Here is a 21,702-nt window from a genome sequence, read left to right on the forward strand (position 1 = left end):
GGCTAGTTTTTTTTCCTTCAGATCGGGGGTAAACCAGCGGTTAGCTGCATGGATCCGCTTAACTGAGAGGCGCTTAAGTGGGGCAAATTCGTCGCCTGCCGTCGTGAGCCAGTTGTTAATGACGGCCAGTTGAGGGGTGACAGGTAAGTCAGATAGATCAGGACAGGTTTTGACCAGAGTGGAACAAAAGGAGGGCATATCCGTCTTACCCCATTTGCGGACCCAGGTGTTTTTGGGCAGAGGGGGTTTTAGCAGGGGTGCAAGGGAGAGGGAGAAGGTGATGATAAAATGATCCGACCATGAACAGGGGGATATAATAGGAGAAGTAAGTGGGATGTTCAACGCCCAGATTTGATCGAGCGTATGGCCGTGGGAGTGTGTGGAGCTGTGAATCCACGGGACGAAATTCAAACTTTCCATAAGGCCTGTAAAGTCCTTAGATTGTGGAGATTCGGCAGGATCATCAGGCCAATAGTTAAGGTCCCCCAGAACTAATACTGAGGAGTTATTAACAGCCAGAGTGGCCAAGAGGGTTTGAATATTAGGGAGAAAGGAAGGGGTAGATTGAGGGGGACGGTAAATCAGGACGACGGTAAGGGGAACTAGGTGGGAAGTGGAACGGGCTACAAGAAGGTCGACATCAGTGATGGGGGGAGAAGGGAGGGTCTGAAAGTTGAGATCCGAGCGGGCTATTAGAGCCACCCCCCCACCCCGTTTACCTTCAGGACGGTCTGCACGGATGGCAACATAGTTTGATGGTAATGCGGCAAGAACGTCAGGCATAGAGTCCGTCTTGAACCAGGTCTCGGTCAAGAAAAGGAGATCTGGCTCGTAAGAATCAAGATACTCAGCTATTTCGTATTGGTGGCTCACTGCCGATCTGGTGTTCAGGAGGGCAGCCGAGGTGGTGGGCCGCTGGACAGGGGATGCTAGCAATGGCAGGTGATCAGAGGGAGGTGAAGGTGCAGGGAGTATTATTGATGGGGCTGTCTCAGAGGGGGGGTTAAAGGAGGAACAGTGTAAGCCAAGATGGTACAGGTAAGCTGTGGTGGACGGATTTATACAACCGGGGACCCAGAGGCGGCGTAGCTGAGAAGATGAATAGACGATAAGGCCGGCAGCGTCTCGTGCCCCAGGCCCCAGCCTGCCGCGGACGGGCGCAGACGGGCAGGACTCTGGCACGACTCCGGCGCGCCTACGTCGCGCCCGCTGCGCTCGTCCGCTGCGCTGCCTCATGTGGCCCGAATAAGTAGGGGCGGAGCGGCAGGGGAGTGGCAGGGCTAAGCTGTGAGGTAATGCCCAAGCCAAAATGGCGCCCGTTACCGCCGGGAGCCCCCGAGAAGCGACCTGCCCCAGTCGGCAACACCCCTGAAAGTGAGAAATTCTGTTAAGACCTGGATAACTTTAAAAGCAGTTAGTGGCACAATATTTTAAAATCAACATTTAATTTTCGCTAAAAGGATCGCCTCCGCTCGTAGTCAGCGCGGCGAGAATTGTAGGAAGCAGGAGACACTCCAAGAGTCAGACCAACGAGCCCACTGCCACCGGGCCACTGGTTCAAACACAGGAGGAGGGGGAAACCATGCTCCTAAGTAGGGGCGGAGCGGCAGGGGAGTGGCAGGGCTAAGCTGTGAGGTAATGCCCAAGCCAAAATGGCGCCCGTTACCGCCGGGAGCCCCCGACAACAACAAAATGCAATTTAAAAATACATCATTTCCATAAATACATAATTAAAATACATACATAATTTAAAAATACAAACATACCAGAGGGACTTTGAGTCAGCCTTGTTAATCCATTAGTATTTTCAGCAGTCACATTTTACACCCACTAAAGTATTCAGCACATGGCATTGGGTCATTTCATTTCTTGCGGGGTGAATTATGGCATTATGTGTGATCATATGTGCACAACTGTCAAAAAAGTACTCTTTAGAGCCAGGATTGGTAGGATAATACTCTTCTTTTCTAATGTTTTTCCCCATTCCTATTTTTTCTTGTTAATCTTTGTATTTGAACTATGACTTCAGGTTACAGTAATTCAAAGACCATAGTGTATATTCTTTGTGCCAATAAGAGTAATTTTTCTGAGATGTGAATTAAAACTCAGTGTTTCCATCCTTGTTCTAAGTATGTCTACCTGCTATGAAACACCCTTACTGTTCTAACAATAATTATCTTGATACTTTATTTTTCAATGCAAGCATATGGTTGCCATATTTCGAAGTGTAATTACTTTTTTTTCCTCCCTTTTTTGTTGTAAGATATAGTTGCATTTTGTTTTTAATACGCCATTGCACCAACTTGCCAGGGCCAGATCTATTGACTTTGCCAGTGCTTGAATACCACTTGACTTAAAACCACCCAACTGATCCACTTGCTCCTCCCACATTAAACACAATCGCCTTCCCTCTGAAATGCACAGGACATATGTACTGTTCCCATGTCTGGCATTTTTGAGGCTCTGGAGCAGGCCTCTACAAATATACTCGCCCACCCCAGCCAGATATTATCAGGGTGATCTATATTTAGGGCCTACTCGCCCCTTCTGGAGAGCTAACAAACAGGTGTTCTATTCAGTCACAAAGCGAAGGAGCTTTAAAGATACCTTTAAATCTTGTTTCTATCTTGCCACATTTAACCAAGGTTTGAAGTCTATTTGCAGTCAGAGAAAGAATAGTAGATGTAAAGTTCAAGGTTTTTGTAAAGCGAACTGTCTGACAAACTTGCTGTACAAAAAGCGTGAAATGAAAGGCTTCTGATTTCATGTATTATTCTAACACGCATTCATTTTAATAGCTAAAAAGTGAACTGTAGAAACATTTCAAAATACATTTCAGTAGTTATGAAAGTTCTTGTTTTGTAATTCTGTGATAAAAAAATATTTTAATATGTTGAAAACAAATCAGAACACTTTACTTGACAATGTGCAAATGATAAATATTTGCTGAAGCCCAGTTTCCACAGAGTATTGTTTATACAATACCTAGTTTTATAAGTAAAACTGCATGTTAGTAGGACTGTTTTGGGCCATTTCAATTTAAAATGTGCGGTCTGTAAATAACAGTGCACCAATTACTCATGCTTTAGTCATATATTTATTAAAAGTGAGTTTTTAACGATGACCTGAGAAATGTTCCTGCCCCTGCTCTGATGGCAATGCTATTAATGAACGAAGAGGCAAGTCAGGGGTCATGTGTACCGATACGTGGGCTAGATTCCTGTAATACACGGAGCAAACGTTTAGTCTATTTAATCAAACTAATTTGTGTTTTTATGCAGCAGGAATGCTGAACTCACATTTTGGAAAGAGCTCCTCATATGTTATTGTTATTGTTATATTGGATTTGTACCGCGCCAATCACCTACAGGTCTCTAGGCGATATGTGATATGTGATAATGAAGAAAAAGGTGACTTCGCAAAATAAAATAATTGCGTAGAATGACATAATGAGACCAGTTTATGGGCCAAGTACATTGCAGTTAGCTCAAGTAGAGTATTCATGGTACTAGACCATTGCTCTAGAGTTTGTAGCTGTGACCTCTTGTCCGCCTAGTGCGAGCCCGAGCACTACTCTTTACATCTGTGGAGTTACAGGGGGTGCTAACATCTTTCTGAACTATGTGTACTTCCTGCAAATGCACCACGCGCTTCTGAGGCTCTTGGAGGGTACAAACACTTGTTCCTGCCAACATCATTACTAATAACTGCAGGACCCAGTGTATGTGAGGCGGAAGAAGGGTTCTTGGGCGAAGAGCAGCTCCCTGACGGGATATAAGCTCACACCTTATGGTGTAAGGACCGCCCTCCAGTACTCTTCTAGAGCGTGAGGGGCATTGAGGCAGCTCATTGATGTCAAGGGCTGTATGTGTAGCTCCGCACCGGCACAGTGTCATGGACAGGAGGTTGGCTGCAGCGGGCACACAGTAGCAGTGGCCTTGGTACTGGATGCTTACACGATGATTAGTCTGCGGTCAGTATGCGTAAAATAGCTTTATTTTAGAAAGGTTTTTTTGTTATAGTGTTAATTTTACACTTGGTTTGGGTTGTCGTTTTCTTTGTCGCATCCTCTTTTGTCCTGTATCATTACTTACAATTATTTAATTGGATAGTAGGGTGAATGGATGGGTCCTGAGCATGTGATGTCTTTTTGACAGCCCTGTGATTTCAGTATATTGATCCTGAACTGCCATAGGGTGCGAAGGATCTTCGTGAGCCGAAGATCTGTCAAAAGGGGAGGAAAGACCAAGTTGCCCAAGGCGCCTCATTGACTTTCCAGATCTGACCCATGGCTGTGGTAAGCCTTTGTGAGATCTAGACAGCAGAGTAGTTGAACGGGGCGGGCCACACTTGACTTCTACTTTGTTCGTCCGTAGGAGCATTTGACCACGTCCAGTGATTCGCAGCTAATCTTCTGCAGCACTGCCAACCCTCAGCTGCTCCCGCCTGTACTGGTAGTCTCTCTTTAATAGGTGGAACTGATCAATGGATGTTGTGAGTAAATGATGAAGCATTTCCATTGGCCATCTCTGAACTGTTTTTAGATCTATTCAGTGATTACCGGACAGTTGCAGAAAAAAATTGTAACCTGCAGCTTTAACCATCTAGTTCACAAGCCCAAGCTCAGGCTACTTTTCCGTGCCGTGAAGCGACACTCTTGTCGTGCCCCACTAAATGATTTCATCAATGCCCTAAAGCTTTGCTATGCCTTGGATCTTTCTTGGCTGCCCGCCTACAGTGCCTGCGATCAGCTGCTCTTTCATATCGTGAGATGCCTATTCGTCACAAGTGTATACATGCACCATGGAATTGGTTTCTGCAAACGCCTGTGGGTGCCTTCGTTTTTCAAATATGTACACCTTGGAACTTCTGCACTTCCATTTTGTATGGAGAAGGACCAGACCTTTTTTCATCATTAGCCAGTGACTGTAACGGAACTCGCAGTTCACAAAAGATGCTCACATGATACACTTGATTATTTTAATGAAGCTTGGCGAAAGAACAGCCAAAGCTTTGTTTCTGAAATTAATGTATGCTAAAAGCAGACGTAATTGAGAAGCAATGAGCAAGTGTAGATGTTCACACTTGTTTTCATATCTGCATGGCCAGACCTTTGAAGCAATTTGGTCCTACACCTTTATTTAATATATTAAAAGTAAATGATTTAGTTATAGACGTGGGCCTGGACCAGTAACTAGTGCATTGCTCAAACAGCAGGTTACAGGGCCGCTTAAATTAAGAGTGCAAATAGAAGTTGAGGCTGTAGCGCATCTCTTGAAAAACGTCTTTATTTATATCATGTGCAGGATTTGCAAATCTAGTAAATTTTGTTTTGCAAAATAAAAATGTTATATTGTGATAAAAAATAAAAAATATATATTGCTGGCAGGTGTGCACCTCCAGGCTTGCGCTCAGTTCATTTGTCTGAATTCTGCAACACAGTTGTCTTTGACCCCACCTGCGTGCACTTACACTCGAGGTAAGTCTTGTGGCTTCAATCCAATTAATTCGAACCACATGTTGATACTATTATTACAACTTGTGCACCGACCCTTCTTTGTTACATGTGCAGCCTTCAATCATACACGTCTTTGAAAATAACGACACATGAGCATTTTCTGTCACCCACATCTGTGCGATAAGAATACGTGATATATCTGTCCACCCTTCTGATGTAAGTCAAACTTTTTTCTATGTCTCTTGGTGCGCCTCAGAATTTCCACCACCCTCTGACACTTGGTGTCTGTCATAAAGTTGATCTAGTGAGCCCTCTTCTCCTTCTGTGACGTTATTTCCAAACGTACCGTTGACTGTCACATCCGTTCGGCTTTGGCTGGCCCTCTACCCCTCGTTATCAACTCTGCACTAACACCCTAGCCTTTACTGCAGATACCCTGGCGTGCTGATGTGTGCCTAGACTTGAGGGGTACAGTGTGGCTACTCTGGGCATCATGTCCATTGCTATAAGTGGCAGATCCCCTCTGCTTCACAAATAATGAGCCCCCCGTACCCTTTCCAGGACTTGGGCTGGAGTAAACTGGATTATTGCACTGCAACATGTTAGCGTCTCACAGCACTTGCCTTGCGATATGTAATTTGTTAGTCTCACCTCGTGATGAGGTAATCAACTTGTATAACTTGCCCATGTCAATTCACCATCACCCCTCAAGACCGCCCTGGGCAAAAATAGGGTGCGGTCCAAGCCACTCTCCCTGGTGTTTAAAACCTTGCACGTCAAATTCACTCATTTCCAGCGTGATGTCATTCCTCACCCTCTCTCGCACACTCCAGCCTGATCCTGACCACAGTGGGAAAACTCAAGATTAATGTTCTTCCAGCTCCTCCAAGAAGAACTCGGTGCATGCCATCTACAGTCAAGGTGGCAACCACTGTGTCAGACGCTGAAACTGCTCTTGCTCGTTTGCCTTTCTGGACTTAAAGCTCTAACAGGCGATCCCCACTTCTCCCTGATTCTCACAAGACTACTAGGCAACAAACCTCCCCTGTTCCAAACATCCCTGCCCAAACTCGATTCCCAGTGAAAATATGTATGATCTCCGCAGTTAACTTATTTCGCAGTTCTCGCATTTCTTAGTGCTAAACTTTAAAGATGTTTTTCCTACCTAATTGAATGGTACTCAATTTGCCAATCTTTGAAGGATAGCAAACAGTTGGCTTTATTCCCATTTTGCACAGAGTTTCTTGGTTTTCCTGCACCTGTAAAAAGTTCCTATGTGCATTACTATGTAATCTGCCCTGCATGGCGAGAAGACGTTCATTCCATCCGACCCCAGTCAAGCTGGGGAAAGTATTGTCATTTTTCTCTGCAGCAGTACCCATGTCAGAGTGTCTGTGCACAAATGTACTCTTCTCTGTAAAGTGCTCCTTGTTTACTCCATTTTGATTGTGATAAATAAGAATATATGCAACATAGGATTGAGCCTTAACCTCCCACCCTGCACTAGCATTATGCCCCTCAAAGAGCTCCACTGGCTCCCAATCCAGAAACGATCACTCTTCTAAGTCCTCGCCCACACATACAAAGCCTTACTCTAAATTGGCCACACGTACATAAAAAAACGCATAAACTTCCACAAAAATACCCAACAACCTCCTCTGAGCTGGACTGCTACTTGCTCACGGACACCCGCTGCATAAGCAGAGCTAGAGTAGGCATCGTGCCTTCTACCTCGCTCCTGAAGCCTGGAATGGCCTGCTCAGTTCTTAAATTCACCAAGAAACTGAAAACCTGGCTTTTCAGCTATCCCCGACCCGGCTCGGACTATACTGTTCCTGCCTCAGCATATCCTCCTAGGGGAGGTGGCACTATGCAAATGGGCACGATAGAATATAATATACATTGTGGTTATTTCCATGCGAAAGAGACCAAGCCAAAAACGTTAACCCTTCGAAGCTTTGCACCGGTGTTTTCAGGGTGGCATTGCAGAGGTCGCGAAGTTTAGAAGAAAAACCCAATTTAGGGCGAGCATTTAAAACAACGTAATTTTGTTTTTAAATCTCCGTGCTTTGCAAATATTGTAATCCTTATTTTATGTGACAGTAAGGTCCGTGCAGTGTATATTTTTCCAAGCGTGGTTCTTGGAAGGTCGTGGAAAAGAGACATTTTAGTTGATATGAAGAGGACATGCAGTGTTCCTCGGGGTGGTTCACGCGGGCGCCCTCGCCTCCCAGCACCGGTTGGAGGAGTGAGTTCGGGTGCTCTCGTGCCCAGGTGCTGAGGCATGTGTGCCCAGCCCCCGCTCGGTGGCGTGGGTGTGCGGCGGGGCAGGGACAGGTGGCCCGGCCGGTCACATGCCTGCTGGACAGCTGCCTGCTGGAGGACGGGCCAGAGCGGGAACTCGACGCCTGCGCGTGCTCCAAGGCGCAGAGCTGCGCCCCTGGACGGATGCACGCGGCGGCGCACGTGCCGGAGCGGCGCGGCGCGCGCGGCCATCAGCCTCCTGGCGCCCACCTGGGCCTCTAGCGGGCCCCGCGCCAGCCTGAGGCACCGCGCAGCCGAGGCGCTGGGACCTGGGAGTCTGTCCTCGTATCCCTCCTCTGGAAGGCGGCTCCGCTCCTGGCACTTGCACCCTCTGCGGCAGCGCCATGCCAGGCACGCGAGAGGGCGGCGGCCGAGCCTCTGCCTCCGCGCGCCCATGCGCCCTCGAACGACGGCCTGCGCGGCTGCCGGGCACAATGAGAGATGACACCGCGCCTGGCAGGCACCACCGAGGGCAGCCTCGACCACTCGTGCGGCTATCCAGCGTGTGTCTGCAGCACATTCCCAATGTGGGTCCTTTATTGTTTATTCGCAAGACTCGGGTGTGTCCGTCGGTGCACACAATCAAATTTAAGGTTGTTGGAGCGGGATGTGACCTCTGAAGGTCGAGTACTTCTACCAAGCATCACCGACCGAAAGTAACACCGTCTCCACCGCTGCCTTCCTGTGGACGTACAGAACGGGCATCTGCACCCTCTCACGCACGTGACAGGCACACCACACTTGTGGTACAATGTAGTTACCAAAGTCGTACTCCGAGCAGGCTCTAACGTGCTCCTGTGCTCTGCGACACTTCACCAATATACTCATTCCTGTAACCAATGCATACTGAAATAGAACATGCGTACGCTAGTGTGCATGCAAAGTAATGTTTGTGCACCTCCACCAAGCCTGTGGCCAGGAGTCCTAAACAAAAAAAGAGATGTCAAGGGATGCCCAAGAGATCAGTTGATGCCAGCAAACCATTGAAGAAAAAGCTAACATCCCACGCACACCAGAGGAAAAAAACAGCAGGCAATGATGGGAGCAGAAAATAATTTTTCATAAATAAAATGTATCCAAACACAAGCATCTGTTGAAGAATGCGGGCACGAGAAGCAGATTAACGCACCAACACTCTCCCAACCTTCCAGCTGCTACACACATGCATTTTTAAGTGCATTGAATACACACCATCTTCATTAATCTTGAAGTGTACGAGTATAACTGTTCTGGTTTCCATCAATGTAATCTCCTTATCAGATATTATTACAATAATGAGCTCCAGGCTCATTCTTCACAATAATTGAGTGCAGAGACAACACGTTGATGGAGGTGCTTCCTCTTTCTCAAGGCTCGAAATCCGTTTTAAAAATGATCATCTTGTACTTTGATTCTGAAGTTTGGTTTCCAATTGAGTTTTCAATTTAGAAATGCAGTTGCATCCTCATACCCTTTGCATAGAGAGGTCCGTACGTTTGCAAGCATGTACATTTCCTTCTACCCTTTGCACAGTGAGGTCCGGGCGATTTTCAAGCTTGTGCCTTTCCTTCTATCATTTACAAAGCAAGGTGTGTACATTTTCAACTATCTACCTTTCTCTGCAACCTTTTACACTGCAAGGTCGGTATGTTTGCAAGCATCAACCTTCCCTGCTACCCTTTGCGCAGCAGGGTCTGGACGTTGGCTAGCTTCGGCTTTTCCTCCTACCCTCAGGAGAGAGGTTTGTACCTTTGCAAGCATCGACCTTTCCTTGCACACTTTGCAAAGAGGGGTCGATACGTTTAAAAAACATCGGCTTTTCCTTGTACCCTTTGCACAGAGAGGTCTGTACGTTTGCAAGCATCGGCCTTTCCTTGTACCCTATGCACAGAGAGGTCTGTACGTTTGCAAGCATCGGCCTTTCCTTGTACCCTTTGCACAGAGAGGTCTGTACGTTTGCAAGCATCGGCCTTTCCTTGTACCCTATGCACAGAGAGGTCTGTACGTTTGCAAGCATCGGCCTTTCCTTGTACCCTTTGCACAGAGAGGTCTGTACGTTTGCAAGCATCGGCCTTTCCTTGTACCCTATGCACAGAGAGGTCTGTACGTTTGCAAGCATCGGCCTTTCCTTGTACCCTTTGCACAGAGAGGTCTGTACGTTTGCAAGCATCGGCCTTTCCTTGTACCCTATGCACAGAGAGGTCTGTACGTTTGCAAGCATCGGCCTTTCCTTGTACCCTTTGCACAGAGAGGTCTGTACGTTTGCAAGCATCGGCCTTTCCTTGTACCCTATGCACAGAGAGGTCTGTACGTTTGCAAGCATCGGCCTTTCCTTGTACCCTTTGCACAGAGAGGTCTGTACGTTTGCAAGCATCGGCCTTTCCTTGTACCCTGTGCTCAGAGAGGTCTGTGTTTGCAAGTTTCGGCCTTTCCTTGTACCCTTTGCTCAGTGAGGTCTGTACGTTTGCAAACATCAGCCTACCCTTGTGCCCTTTGCACAGAGAGGTCAGTACTTTTGCAAGCATCGGCCTTTCCTCTTACCCTTTGCGCAGAGAAATCCGTATGTTTGCAAGCATCGGCCTTTCCTCTTACCCTTTGCACAGAGAAGTCCGTAGGTTGGTTAGCTTCAGCTTTTCTTCCTGCCCTTATCACAGCAAGGTCCGCACGTTCGCAAGTATCCGCGTTTTCTCCTATTCTTTGCATAGCCGCCTTCGTGATTGATAATATATGCCTTTGACTTGTCCCTCGAGGAGGTAGTAGCCCCCAGCACAGATACTTTCTGGGATCTTTGAAGCAGTCCACTGTTCTCCTATGTTCGGTGGGATCAATCTTGCATTTAGCTGACAAAACATCAAACTTCTCAAAACTACCCAGCAGCCTTCCCCTTAGAACTGCAGCGTGCTGTGGCCTGCGTAATGGCTCCATGGCGATCACTACACGTTCTGATAGGCCAGAGGCCCTGCTATTTATTGTAAAAGGCTACTTCAAGACAGTACCTTGGCCACACAGTCTCAACAGTTCTGTAAAACAGCCACTTGCTCTTCTGCAGAAGAAACACTGTGGCTCGTCTGTAAAGCTTGCCAGTCAGTCAAACGGCATACCCTAGCAACCTGAACCTACCCGCCCTATGACCGCAGTATGTAAGCAATGTAAATGGGTAACTCAAAAGATGCCTTTATGCAGTGGAGTATTCAGAGCATGTACAACAAATCCTCCTCAACAGAAGAAACAGAGCCAAAACTACTAAAAGAATTGATGTAAATTGCTCTTCACAGTAGCTTCCAGAGTCTTTCTCTCACATGTGTGTCCTGCGTTGGAAGCCCCCACTCCAGCTGAGAGGATTACCCGTTTCAGAAAGTAAAGTCTGAAACCGCCATCAGCATACCTTGCTTCGACCTTCGTTTCGAGTCATATATCTGTACATGGGCTTCCCAATCGAGAAGAAGTCCAATATCCCATTAAAAACTTTCTATATAATTGTTCATCCACTGCTATATGGTATCTAAACTCCATGCCAGCTACCTCTAACCGTTTTCTCGTATGTATAGATGTATTTTTATTTGTAAAGTGTAAACCTAACTCGAGGGCAACAGAGCGCTCGGCAGAGAGCATGACCTTTCCAACGATTACCCTATTACCAGACACCTGTCTCAGCAGTGGTAATTGCCAAGCACCACTGTTGGACACGAGCTTCAGATCCTGCAATGTGCCACACCTATAGACATAAAGCACACATGGGAACGTGATAGTTCCACCTCCTGTGAGCCACAATCCAAAGGCCTTTCTCGCTGCATCTCTGCAATGTCTTTTGTAGTCATGAGGCAAGTAGACTATAGAGTTCAACATTCTGACTAGCATGTAATTGTATTTGTTATTGCATTTATATAGCGCTTCCTACCCCATACGAGGCGTCAAATCTCTTTTTCAGCGCGTAGCACAGTACTCCGGAACCCCTAAAGGATTAGTGGTGAACTGGTATAGTGAAATATGAAAGTAATTTGAGTGGTGGATATGTTGGTCAGTTATTTGGATTGAGAAGGATAGCAGAGGGATAAAAGAGGGAAAAATGTTTGCATTTATCTAGCGCTTGCTACCCCTGATGAGGTGTTGAAATGCTTTTTCGGCGAGTAGCATGCTACTCCAGAACCCGTAAAGGTTTAGTGGTGAATTAGTATAGTGAAATATGAAATTAATTTGAGTGGTAGCCATGTTAGTCTATTATTTGGATTTATAAAGGGTAGTGGAGGAATAGAAGAGGGAAGGATTTCGATTTTTTGTGTGTTTGTTTTGGAACAGTAGGAGGAGGCTTGGGATGAGTGAGGTGGAGGGGGAAGAGTCAGAGGGAAGGGTTTAGAAAGGCTTGTTTTGGGGGATCGGATTAGTAAAAAGAGGTATGAGATGATGCAAGGAGGGTAGAGTAGGGAAGTCCAGAAAGGGTTATTTTGGGGATCATAGTTGTGATATGGGGTTTGGGATGAAAGAGTTGAGGTAGAGGATATATTGATAGAGGTATATATGGGGGCGAGCTGTGGGGTCATATTCCATCATCTAAATTACTAACTATCGAGAATAAATTCCTGAGACAGATTGTTGCTCTTCCACAGATCACGCCATTACTCCCTCTCAGGCTGGACATGGGCCTTCGGCCCATAACGGAGGAGCTGGGGCTAAAACCTCTAGCATTCTGGCGGCGTCTATGGAGCAGTCCAGACCTTTCAACCTACAGAGCTGAGTTGCAGGAATTTTTACAATTGCCCAACGCCACAAGAATACCCTGGCTGAACTACATCAAGAGCACTTTTGAGGCAATTGGACTCCCTGAACTATGGTTGGACCCAGTAAATACTAGTATTAAGATCCCCAAAAAGGTGCTCTCGAGAGCCTATTACGATTGCATGCTCTTCAGAGCTGTCGAAGGCACTCGTGACGGATCATTATCCAACCAGTTTATAAAAATTAAAGACTCTTACCAACTGGAAAATGTCCTAGATGCCATGACTCCGGCACTAACCAGGAAACTATTCCTCCAATGGAGATATGGAACTCTTCCTTTGGGTTCATTCACAGCATCATGGTCTTGTCATTCCTCCATAGAAACTTGCCCGGCATGTGCCCACTCAAAGGAGAATGATGTCCATGTGGTCTTCTTCTGCCGGGCCTATGAGAGGAGCAGGAAATATTGGCTAGTCCCCCTCCTCAGAAATTTGGGGTTCAGAACCTTTTTACCTGCTTATAAAGTCTTAAAAACTGATCTAGCTCCTACTACAGTTTTTGCACTATCCACATTTTTAACTTCAATGTGGTACGCCCGAATTCGTTGCTTAAAGAGACTTGGAGACTCAGGACAGATTTGAACCATTTGTACACCTTTTTAAAAGACTTGGATCACTAATGTTGTTTAATGCGTTTTTAAATTTTTTATAAATGTGACATAATGTATATCTTTTATGATCATGTGATCGAAATAAAGATTTATCGAATCGATAGAGGTATAGGGTGAAAAAAAGGGTAGTGCATTGGAACGAGTAGTAGAAAGAGGTTTGAGATGAGTCAGAGAGTTGAGGTAGAGGATATATTGAGAGCGGTATATGGTGAGAAATTGGGTAGTGCATTGGTTGGATATGCTAAATTTGTAATAAATATATAGATTCATAAGTACATAGAAGGTATATAGATGCATAAAGGAAGGTAGTATATGTAGATTAAAGATGCATTAAATAATCTCCGGCTTTCAAGTGCTGTTGTACTTTAAATAAGTCAGAGACATTAGAAAATCCCCACAGCTCCATGCCAAACAAAGCAACACTTTGGCATTGCGCCTTCTACACCTCCAAGAACTAATGGACCAGATGGCTGCCATCTGATTGCACCAGACTCTGCGGTGTGGCACACACCACTGCTGCTGCTCGTAAGGCTCCCAGTTCCTGTGGATTCACCCTTCTCTTGTCACAATTGCTGTACATGGTTGAATCTTTCTCTCTAAGGTTTTCGGGCTTTCATTAATCTGGCCCATAGTGTCACCATTCATATTCACTTTTCAGTTATCAAGCTGACCTCTTCATGAACTGCTTCAGGGGAAAAATCTGCTATTTAGCTTTCAATGTAATCTCAGTCTGTAGACTGTGAATGCACGATGAGACCCTCTGCTTGAGATGTGAGCCATACGAAATGTTCTGTGGCCTACTAATGCACCTAGCTTCCAAGCAGGTGAAACCACTCATTTTTGCCATAGTTTGCAGAATTTGCCCTTGTCATGGTTGACCGTGTGGCATTTCTTTTGGCGGATTAGTGTCTAATTTTCCAACCTTTACCGCAGACTATTTGCCACCCCCAACTAAGGTTCCAGTTGCTTCCAAGTACTACCATACTATTTTTCTTTTATTCTTGCTCCTTTTCCACATTCGATCACTGTAAACCAAATTCTTGCATGCATCTTGGAAAGCCAGGTAGACCACACATTTATCCTTTTAATTTTTAATTTTCTTTTTATCAATGACCGCGGTCAGTTTTTGATGGAAGGGTCACAGGTTCAAATGTCTGCTGGGCTACTTTCATCCTTCCTTCGTCCCTGAAATGTGAGTTTGCTAGTGGTATTACCCATGAGACTTGGGTGATGAAATGCTCTATACGGCACCTTTTTTATTGTTGTTGACGGTGTGAGCATCACAAATACCTCATTTAGCGCTATTGTACCATCTATGGCGGTAACATGTACAACAATTCTTAGAAAAATAGTAAAGCAAAGTCCTGCGAGAAGAGAGGCAATTTAAGTAAATATGTATACACTAAAAGTAAGAAGGACTAGCTCAACACTTGAGTTTCTAAAATTTAATAAGCCTTGTTCTACTGAAAATACAAAACAAGAGACCGTATGTGGCCCATAACGGACAATTACACAGACCGGTGGACAGGCTGGGTAAATGTGGAATTAATTAGCGCCTGTCCTTTGGAAACTGAAGATGAGTAGCAAGTCCGAAAGTTGACGCTTCTTTGGTGCTGAGGTCTTGGTGACGAAGCCCTGGCCCACAGATGGTGTTGCTTTCACATGCTGCTCTGGTTCATTGCCACTGCTGTGGTTCATTTGCACTGCTCTCTACTAGCATGAGATGTATAGTACTTTGTGGTGTGCTGAAACGTTAGCTCTGCAAGTCGGTTCTTCCACTCTTACTCCTGGGAAGTCGCCTTAATGTTAAGGCCGCGGGAATTATGCGACCAAAGTAGACCAAATTATTAAATAATGGGGGAATTTTGTGATAGTGACTTAAGTATTTCGTAATTTTCACACTAAAGTTCCAACACATTTGTTGCAGTTTAACTCCCAAATACAGCAATAAGAAGCAAGAAAGTGCACCAATCACCCTTTGCTTAGCCTTAGAGCCTTCCACTATGCGGCAACACATGTTGCTTCATTTTTAGTCATTTTTTATTAGTTTGAGTTCCAAACAACATTTTTTTAAAATAAAATCTGCAAATTATTCAGCAGATGGATTATATGGCATATTCACCTAATTCCAGTGGCCTTGTTTAAGATAGATTCCATAAAGACATCCTCCCTTTACCTGCACCCTAGAGTGTCATGCTGGCTGGTCCTGCAGACATCGAGCTTCAGAAGCTGGCATTGAAGGGCGTGATGCGGCATGTAGGGCCTCCAGCATGCCAGATAACCCTTTGGTCCAGACTGCACTCGTCTTGGTGACCAGCTGTGCTTTAGTCATCATGGGCCAGTTTCACTAGAATGTCCAAATTAAAAGCAGCTGAAAAAGGATTCTCCACCCTCCGATCGTTCTTGGTAAGACTGGTATCTCATTCGGCTTTGTCATTGCATGTGGAACCATGTCGGGTCTGCATTGATTGCTGACTATTTTTACCAAATTCAGGGTTAGTTGAACATATAATGCTATATATAGACTGCCATAAGATTGGTCCCTACATCAGTCTAAGCCGGCTTCTGCGAGGCGAGGGGGATGGGGGATGCACACAGCAGCAACCCTACTGTCGTGCCATTTTAATAACCCTTAATGCTTATTTAAAAGTTGAAGAGTTCTTTAGTACCAGCCCTATCCCCACCATTGGCCAATCTCTTAACTTACTTGCTGCATAGAATACCGTATACCTTTCTGTGGCCCACACGTGCTTCGCTATAGGCTCATTGAGTGGCGCTTGATATTAAGGAAATGGTGTGAAATTGTCCTGGTTAGGGGGGGGCGGCAGATGTCACTTCAGCTATATATCTCTCTGGTTCTGCTGGATGGCTTGCTAATGCAGCGAGTGAGTAAATGTGTCCAAGTACTTCCAACTAGTTGTATAAAGCAAACTTAGCTAGGACTCAGTGGAGCACGGATCGAACCTACTCAAGTGTCATTCATCCGGATTGGAGTGAAAATAGCAGTAGTTGATTAACAGGCGTCCGTGTACGTGAGGAGACTGGAGGGAAGCCAGTGCTGCATGATGATAGCTGTGTCAGTCAAGAGAGGCTTCGGCCAGGGTTAAAAAGGCAAATGTTCCTTTACAGAGCTATGCATGTTTCTAATGCCTCTGCCAATGTTTGTGTCTGTCAGCGTACCGTACAGTTGCTTACATGCTGTTAATATTCTTTTCCAGGAGACAAAGATGGCAGCAAAGTTACCACAGTGGTGGCCACCCCTGGTCAAGGCCCGGACAGGCCACAGGAAGTCAGCTACACGGACACCAAGGTGATCGGAAACGGGTCCTTTGGGGTGGTCTATCAGGCCAAACTCTGCGATTCAGGAGAGCTGATTGCCATTAAAAAGGTTCTACAGGACAAAAGGTTTAAGGTAAGTCTGCTTGAAGATTGGCACACACAGAAACATGTTTGTTGTAAAGTAGTGTGAGTAATCTGCAAGATGAGACTATTAAGTGAGTGGACACTGAGCGATGACAGCCGTTAAAAAACGCTTGTCAATGTGGGCAGTTTATGCATCAAGCAAAAAATAACAGTCTCTAAAGTCAATCAGAAAGTGCAAAAAATGTGGGTTTACTCCAACCCATACTGCCCCGCCCACCACATAGATGCATAGGAGCACTCTCATTGTAGCTGCATTAACAGCACTTTAGGAAGTATGTGCCCGGTGAGCATCACAAACACCCATAGTGCATGGAGTAACTACAGGAAGTTACTCCTCTTGCCTTCCCATACATAAGAACACTGTTTCATGCCAGAGCTCTATCCCAGATTTATTCTTCTCCAGCAGGGAAGGCTCTCAACATCTGCTTGTGACCTCAGTGGTCTATTCCTTCCCACGTGGGCTGGCTTAGTGTTTTTTCTTCAGCTTGGACTTGGACCCAGCCTACTAGCAGTTCAGGCTCTTGGTTCTTGGAGACCTTTTTTTCCAGATGCACTGAATTTGGATACATTGTGAGGGAGGCTGCCCTCTATATTGGGATGTTTCTTACGATTGTGGGATTTTATTTTATGGTGTGCTTGAGCAAAAAAAACTCATATGTTGGAGTATGGCACGTCAGTGGATCCTGGCAAAAATCCATGTATGTCCAGACTGTTATTAAAGACATCTGATCATGGCCTGGATACCCTCTCGGGCGAATAGTACGCTGTACATATGTATCAGTAATGATCTTGCTTCAAGTAGGCAGCGGGAAGTGCTTAGATGTATTTTTCTTTCTAATTGAAAAGTACTTGTGCACTGGTAGCTGGTTCCTTGCGATGTGTGCAGAGTGTTCACTGCTAAATAATAGGTGTTAGACTTACTGCTCTTACCTACCTGACTAGAAATGAGTATTGCAGCAATTGTGAATCTCCTGCTTCTGTGCTTCCCCTGCTTCTGTGCTTCCCCGCTTGAAGCACGGTGGACTCCGCATATGCGGCAGTTCCCTCTGCCCTGTATCGCACAGGTCTCACTCACCTGTGGGAGTGAAGCTGGGTACCTGGTCCCACCCAAGGCTGTTGGCCAAATGCTGTAACAAAAGCATATTTACATTTTTGCACAGAATTCAGCTGTACATTAGGTTTCTCCATCACTTTCTTGACCCCACTGGGTTCCAAAGACCAGAAGCATTTTTTATTTCTTCAGACTGGATGATAGAAGAAAGGGTGTCATGTCAGCCATGCAGATGGCAAGCACAGGTCGAGGGTGGACATTGGATCCTTTGCTTCGTGGTCTCAAGACATTTGGAGAACAGCTGTTAGTTTTCCACCTGTGGTCAATTGGCGCATCTTTCATCTGTGGGTGGTGGGTACTTGGGATGAATCTCTTGACTGTAGGAATCCCTGTGAGACCCACAGTGCAGTTCTATCCATAGACCCGCACGTCTGTCTTGACACTGGGCTCAGTTTGTCCAGGTTCCTTGGCACTCTATGCTTGAAGGTAATGTGTTCTTCCAAGAGACTCGTTCTTGAAACGTAGATGAATATGTTTGAGTCTCTGCTGTTGGTTACATTTTTTCTTCGTCTTGATGAAGAGAGTTAGCTCAACCTGTGGTTGCATCAAAAGGGTTTCTAGGATGCTTGTGCATGAGAACTCACCTTTTACACCTCCAAAGCTACAGGCAGAACTCTGAGCACATCGGTGGCTCTCTGGGAGGTTCTTGTCTCCAGCCAATTGATGCAAGAAGGGCCCTGTATGCATTGGGTACCTTGAGACTGTCTGCCATGTTTTCCAGGTGTTGGTAGGCATGTCTTCATGGTACTTTCATATATCCTCCACATGGATTTATTAGTGCAGGCTGATACTGTCACGGCAGTTCTAGTACAGACTGGACGCAAGTGCTTTCACCTACTATTGGATCAAGAGTAGCCCCTTCTATAGGGATGTCCACTAGGCCAGCCTGCTTCTTTGGCCGCCTACAGATCTCCACAAGTGTCGGACTGTGGTCTACTTCAAAACCAGTTTCACCAGTATCTGGGTCTGGGCTTAAATTTGTACCCAGCTTTGCCTTTTTAAACTGAAAACAGCACAGGGCCTATCTCCATACGTATGATAGCAATTTGTTCCAACCTTCTTCTAGAAAGTTTGCTGCTCTTTATTTAGCACAGCTGTGCATCCGAGCCGCCTCTTTATTAGTTATTTTTGTGACACTTCAGATAAAGGGAACCAATCTGCCTCTCTTGGATGTGCCTTGATCCGAGTGGCTCTGCCAGGTTTCCAGGGAACAGAAGTCTGCTTTATAGCGGCAGCTCTTAAGCTGTGGTCAGAAGACCCCTGGTGGTCCGTGAGGCCTACTTGGGGGACAGCGACTGTTTTTACAAAATTAAATATTACAATTAATAGTAAGGATGCATAAAGTATGTACAAATAAATAACCAAAATTGAAAAGTTGATATCTTTTTCTTCATTTGATTGTGAATTAAGAAAATATTTCATATTTGAGACTTTTGGTTGTATACTTGTTTCTGTATTTTTGTCCGTATTGTTTTGAGGTTCAAAACATAGAAATTGCTCAGGCTTGGGGTCACCGGCTTAGTGGGGTCCCTGGATCCCAGTAATAATTCAGTGGGGGTCCTCGGAAGTCCAAAGGTGAAGAGCCGCTGCTGTAGAGTGGTTCCTGGCTAATGCCTTTCCCACGGCTGAAGCCCAAACTGGAAGCCCAAATGAGGTTTCTAGACCGCTGGCAGTCCCAAACTAGCTGTGGTGTAACTACACTCAGTTAGAGGCTCAACTAATTGGCTACTTCGACGAAGCCACACACCAGGCAGTCATTTTCAGGATTCTAATCGCAAGACTGTAGGTACATGATTAAAAGTGTAGTTATGTCATGAATATTTATATAGCGCTTTCTGACCAGCTGTTCTCATAGCGCCTCCAAGATCTGGGCAGCCTTATCGTGATGCTTGTTAACAAGCTGCAGTGGCTATGATATTGGGATTCTCTGCTTGGGAAATAAGCTGGAAGACGCTCTCCAAACTGTAATTGGGTGGACTTTGTCGTAGCTGAGTGCCAAAATCTGGAACAGCTCATCTTAACATGGTAATCCAGGTCACTGGGAGGCTCTCGGAACATACGCTCTTGGCACTACAGTGACCAAAGAAAGCTCCTTTGCAGCTGTACCAGGCCTGCAATGTAAATGTTGGGATTTGGTGGGGCTTCATATAACACTGGTGTGTAGCGTGCCAGGTATCTGCATGAGAGTTCCAACTGCTGCGTTGGTAACCTCCACATATTATAAGCCATAACCCTGAAGGCTGGAGGACTTTCATAGCGCTGTGAAGCTGAGGCAGTCTCTTCCTTACCATATCTCCATGTAGTGCACAGAACCAGCCCTTTATCCAAACTCACCTTGTTGGCCAGCATGGGCTCTTCAGCAGAAGTTTCTTGCTGGCCAGGTGCCACACTTTAGGGAGGTTTAGAAACATTGCAGAGTCCAGATTAGCTGTACTGAGAAATGTCCTCCCTGTTAAGTGTAGATCAAAAATGTAAACATTTATAAAGCAACTTGATGAAAGAGCTGTTAACTTATGATTCTGACGAACTGAATCCGAGCTAGAGGCAGGTTTTGTTTCATTGTTGTGGAGTGTTCTGTGAACATTTGCTCCTTTCCTCTAAGCCGAACAAGCAAAAGTGGCCACTGGTGTTTGACAGCACACGCTGGAGGTGGCTTCGAAATGTATGGCAGAAATCCAGCTCTTCAGCACCGAGTTCAGGGAAATGGGCCTACAAGTTTAGGACTTCATCCTACCTGTTCTGCAATTGTGGTCCTCAGAAAAGGAAATTGTCTAGCTCCCTCTTCCACGACCTGTCTGATTTCAAAGGTGGCATTCCAATTGGATTGGTACTTGCTCTCACCTCACGTTATTTTGGTAATTTTGTGTTACTATTTATATGCGTAATGACTATTACGCCATGTTGTATAATTGTGTACCATTGCGGCAAAAAGTTTGCTCAAATTCAAGAAACAACGCAAATGACAGAAACGCGAGTGGCTGTTGCTTGCAGTACTAGTGTCTTTTTGCACTATATGTTTATTGTGAAACACATCCTTAAATCCCAAATGCATGTGAGAACGTGTCATGCAGTAAATTATAGCGCTAAATAGTGGATTCGCTTTTCGGTTAATTGCGCATAATTTCACATAATTTCCCTCCAATGTCAGTTAATTACTCAAAAATTGTATCTGCAGCTCTGCCTTCGCTTTCCTCCTCTTCTGTTTTTTTGGCTTATGGTTGATCTCTTTGAGCGAGAACACGTTTGAAGATGAATAAAACGTCAAGTTTGAAGATCTACTCTCCCTGCCAGGCCATTCCACCTCCTCACCACGCGGCATCCATCATGGTTTTGGACTCCATATGCCAGAGAAACGTGCATGTGACGTCCGGGTAATGGTTTCAAAATGAAACCTTATATTTTTACTCTGCGCTTGAAATAAAACACCAGTTTTCTAAATTTTGATTTAGTCTTAATCGTCTCTGTGATTTTGTTGTTGCCTGGTCCAGGTAAATGAGCAATCGTTTTCAGCCTTTTTGCGTTTTATGCAAGATGGAATAAAAAAATAATCCTTGTGTAACTGCGGCTTTTTGGTTGTGAGCTTTGATGGTTGGCGCTAATAATACTTCTAAAACTAATTGTGTAGTCAGCCCTTCGCATTGTTCACTGCCGTTTAGCAGTTCTCTGTTCATAAATCTTAATCCGCAGGCCAGATCAGATTATTGGCAATAGATGGGACACTGCCCTAGAATCCCTACCCTAAACCTGTCTGTGTTTCACCGGACATAGGTGTGATTAGTGGTTGGTTGCTCTAAATTTAGATCCCTCCAAGCAGTACAAGTCTGGACCTGTCAGGAGTTTGTCGGAGTATGTGTCTCGCACCTGCTTTCTACTCCAGACGTTGTGTAAATGAGAATGTGGAATGATGATTGAATGGAGCCGTCTTCTTGTTGTCTGGCCTGTGTTTCGAGACTTACTTGACATTGCTGAGCAGCTGCTCCCAGGTGGACGAGGATCGGTTTGGGAGCCTCTGTTGTGTGCGAGCTGGCTGGAGAACAGTGGGTG

At 45.4% G+C, this 21,702-nt stretch overlaps 1 protein-coding gene across 2 annotated transcripts in view; it reads left to right on the forward strand.

Moving 5' to 3' along the window:
* The window catches only part of GSK3B (glycogen synthase kinase 3 beta), a 601,292-nt gene that overhangs the window by 139,200 nt on the left and 440,390 nt on the right, over positions 1-21,702 (forward strand). For both annotated transcript variants that reach the window (XM_078656649.1, XM_078656648.1), the window contains exon 2: positions 16,343-16,536. In XM_078656649.1, coding sequence (XP_078512775.1) covers positions 16,343-16,536 — 194 coding nt within the window. The remainder of the gene's footprint in view (positions 1-16,342; positions 16,537-21,702) is intronic.

The sequence above is a fragment of the Lissotriton helveticus genome, chromosome 8 (genome assembly GCF_964261635.1).
Source record: "Lissotriton helveticus chromosome 8, aLisHel1.1, whole genome shotgun sequence".
In the NCBI taxonomy this organism is placed as follows: Eukaryota; Metazoa; Chordata; class Amphibia; order Caudata; family Salamandridae; genus Lissotriton; species Lissotriton helveticus.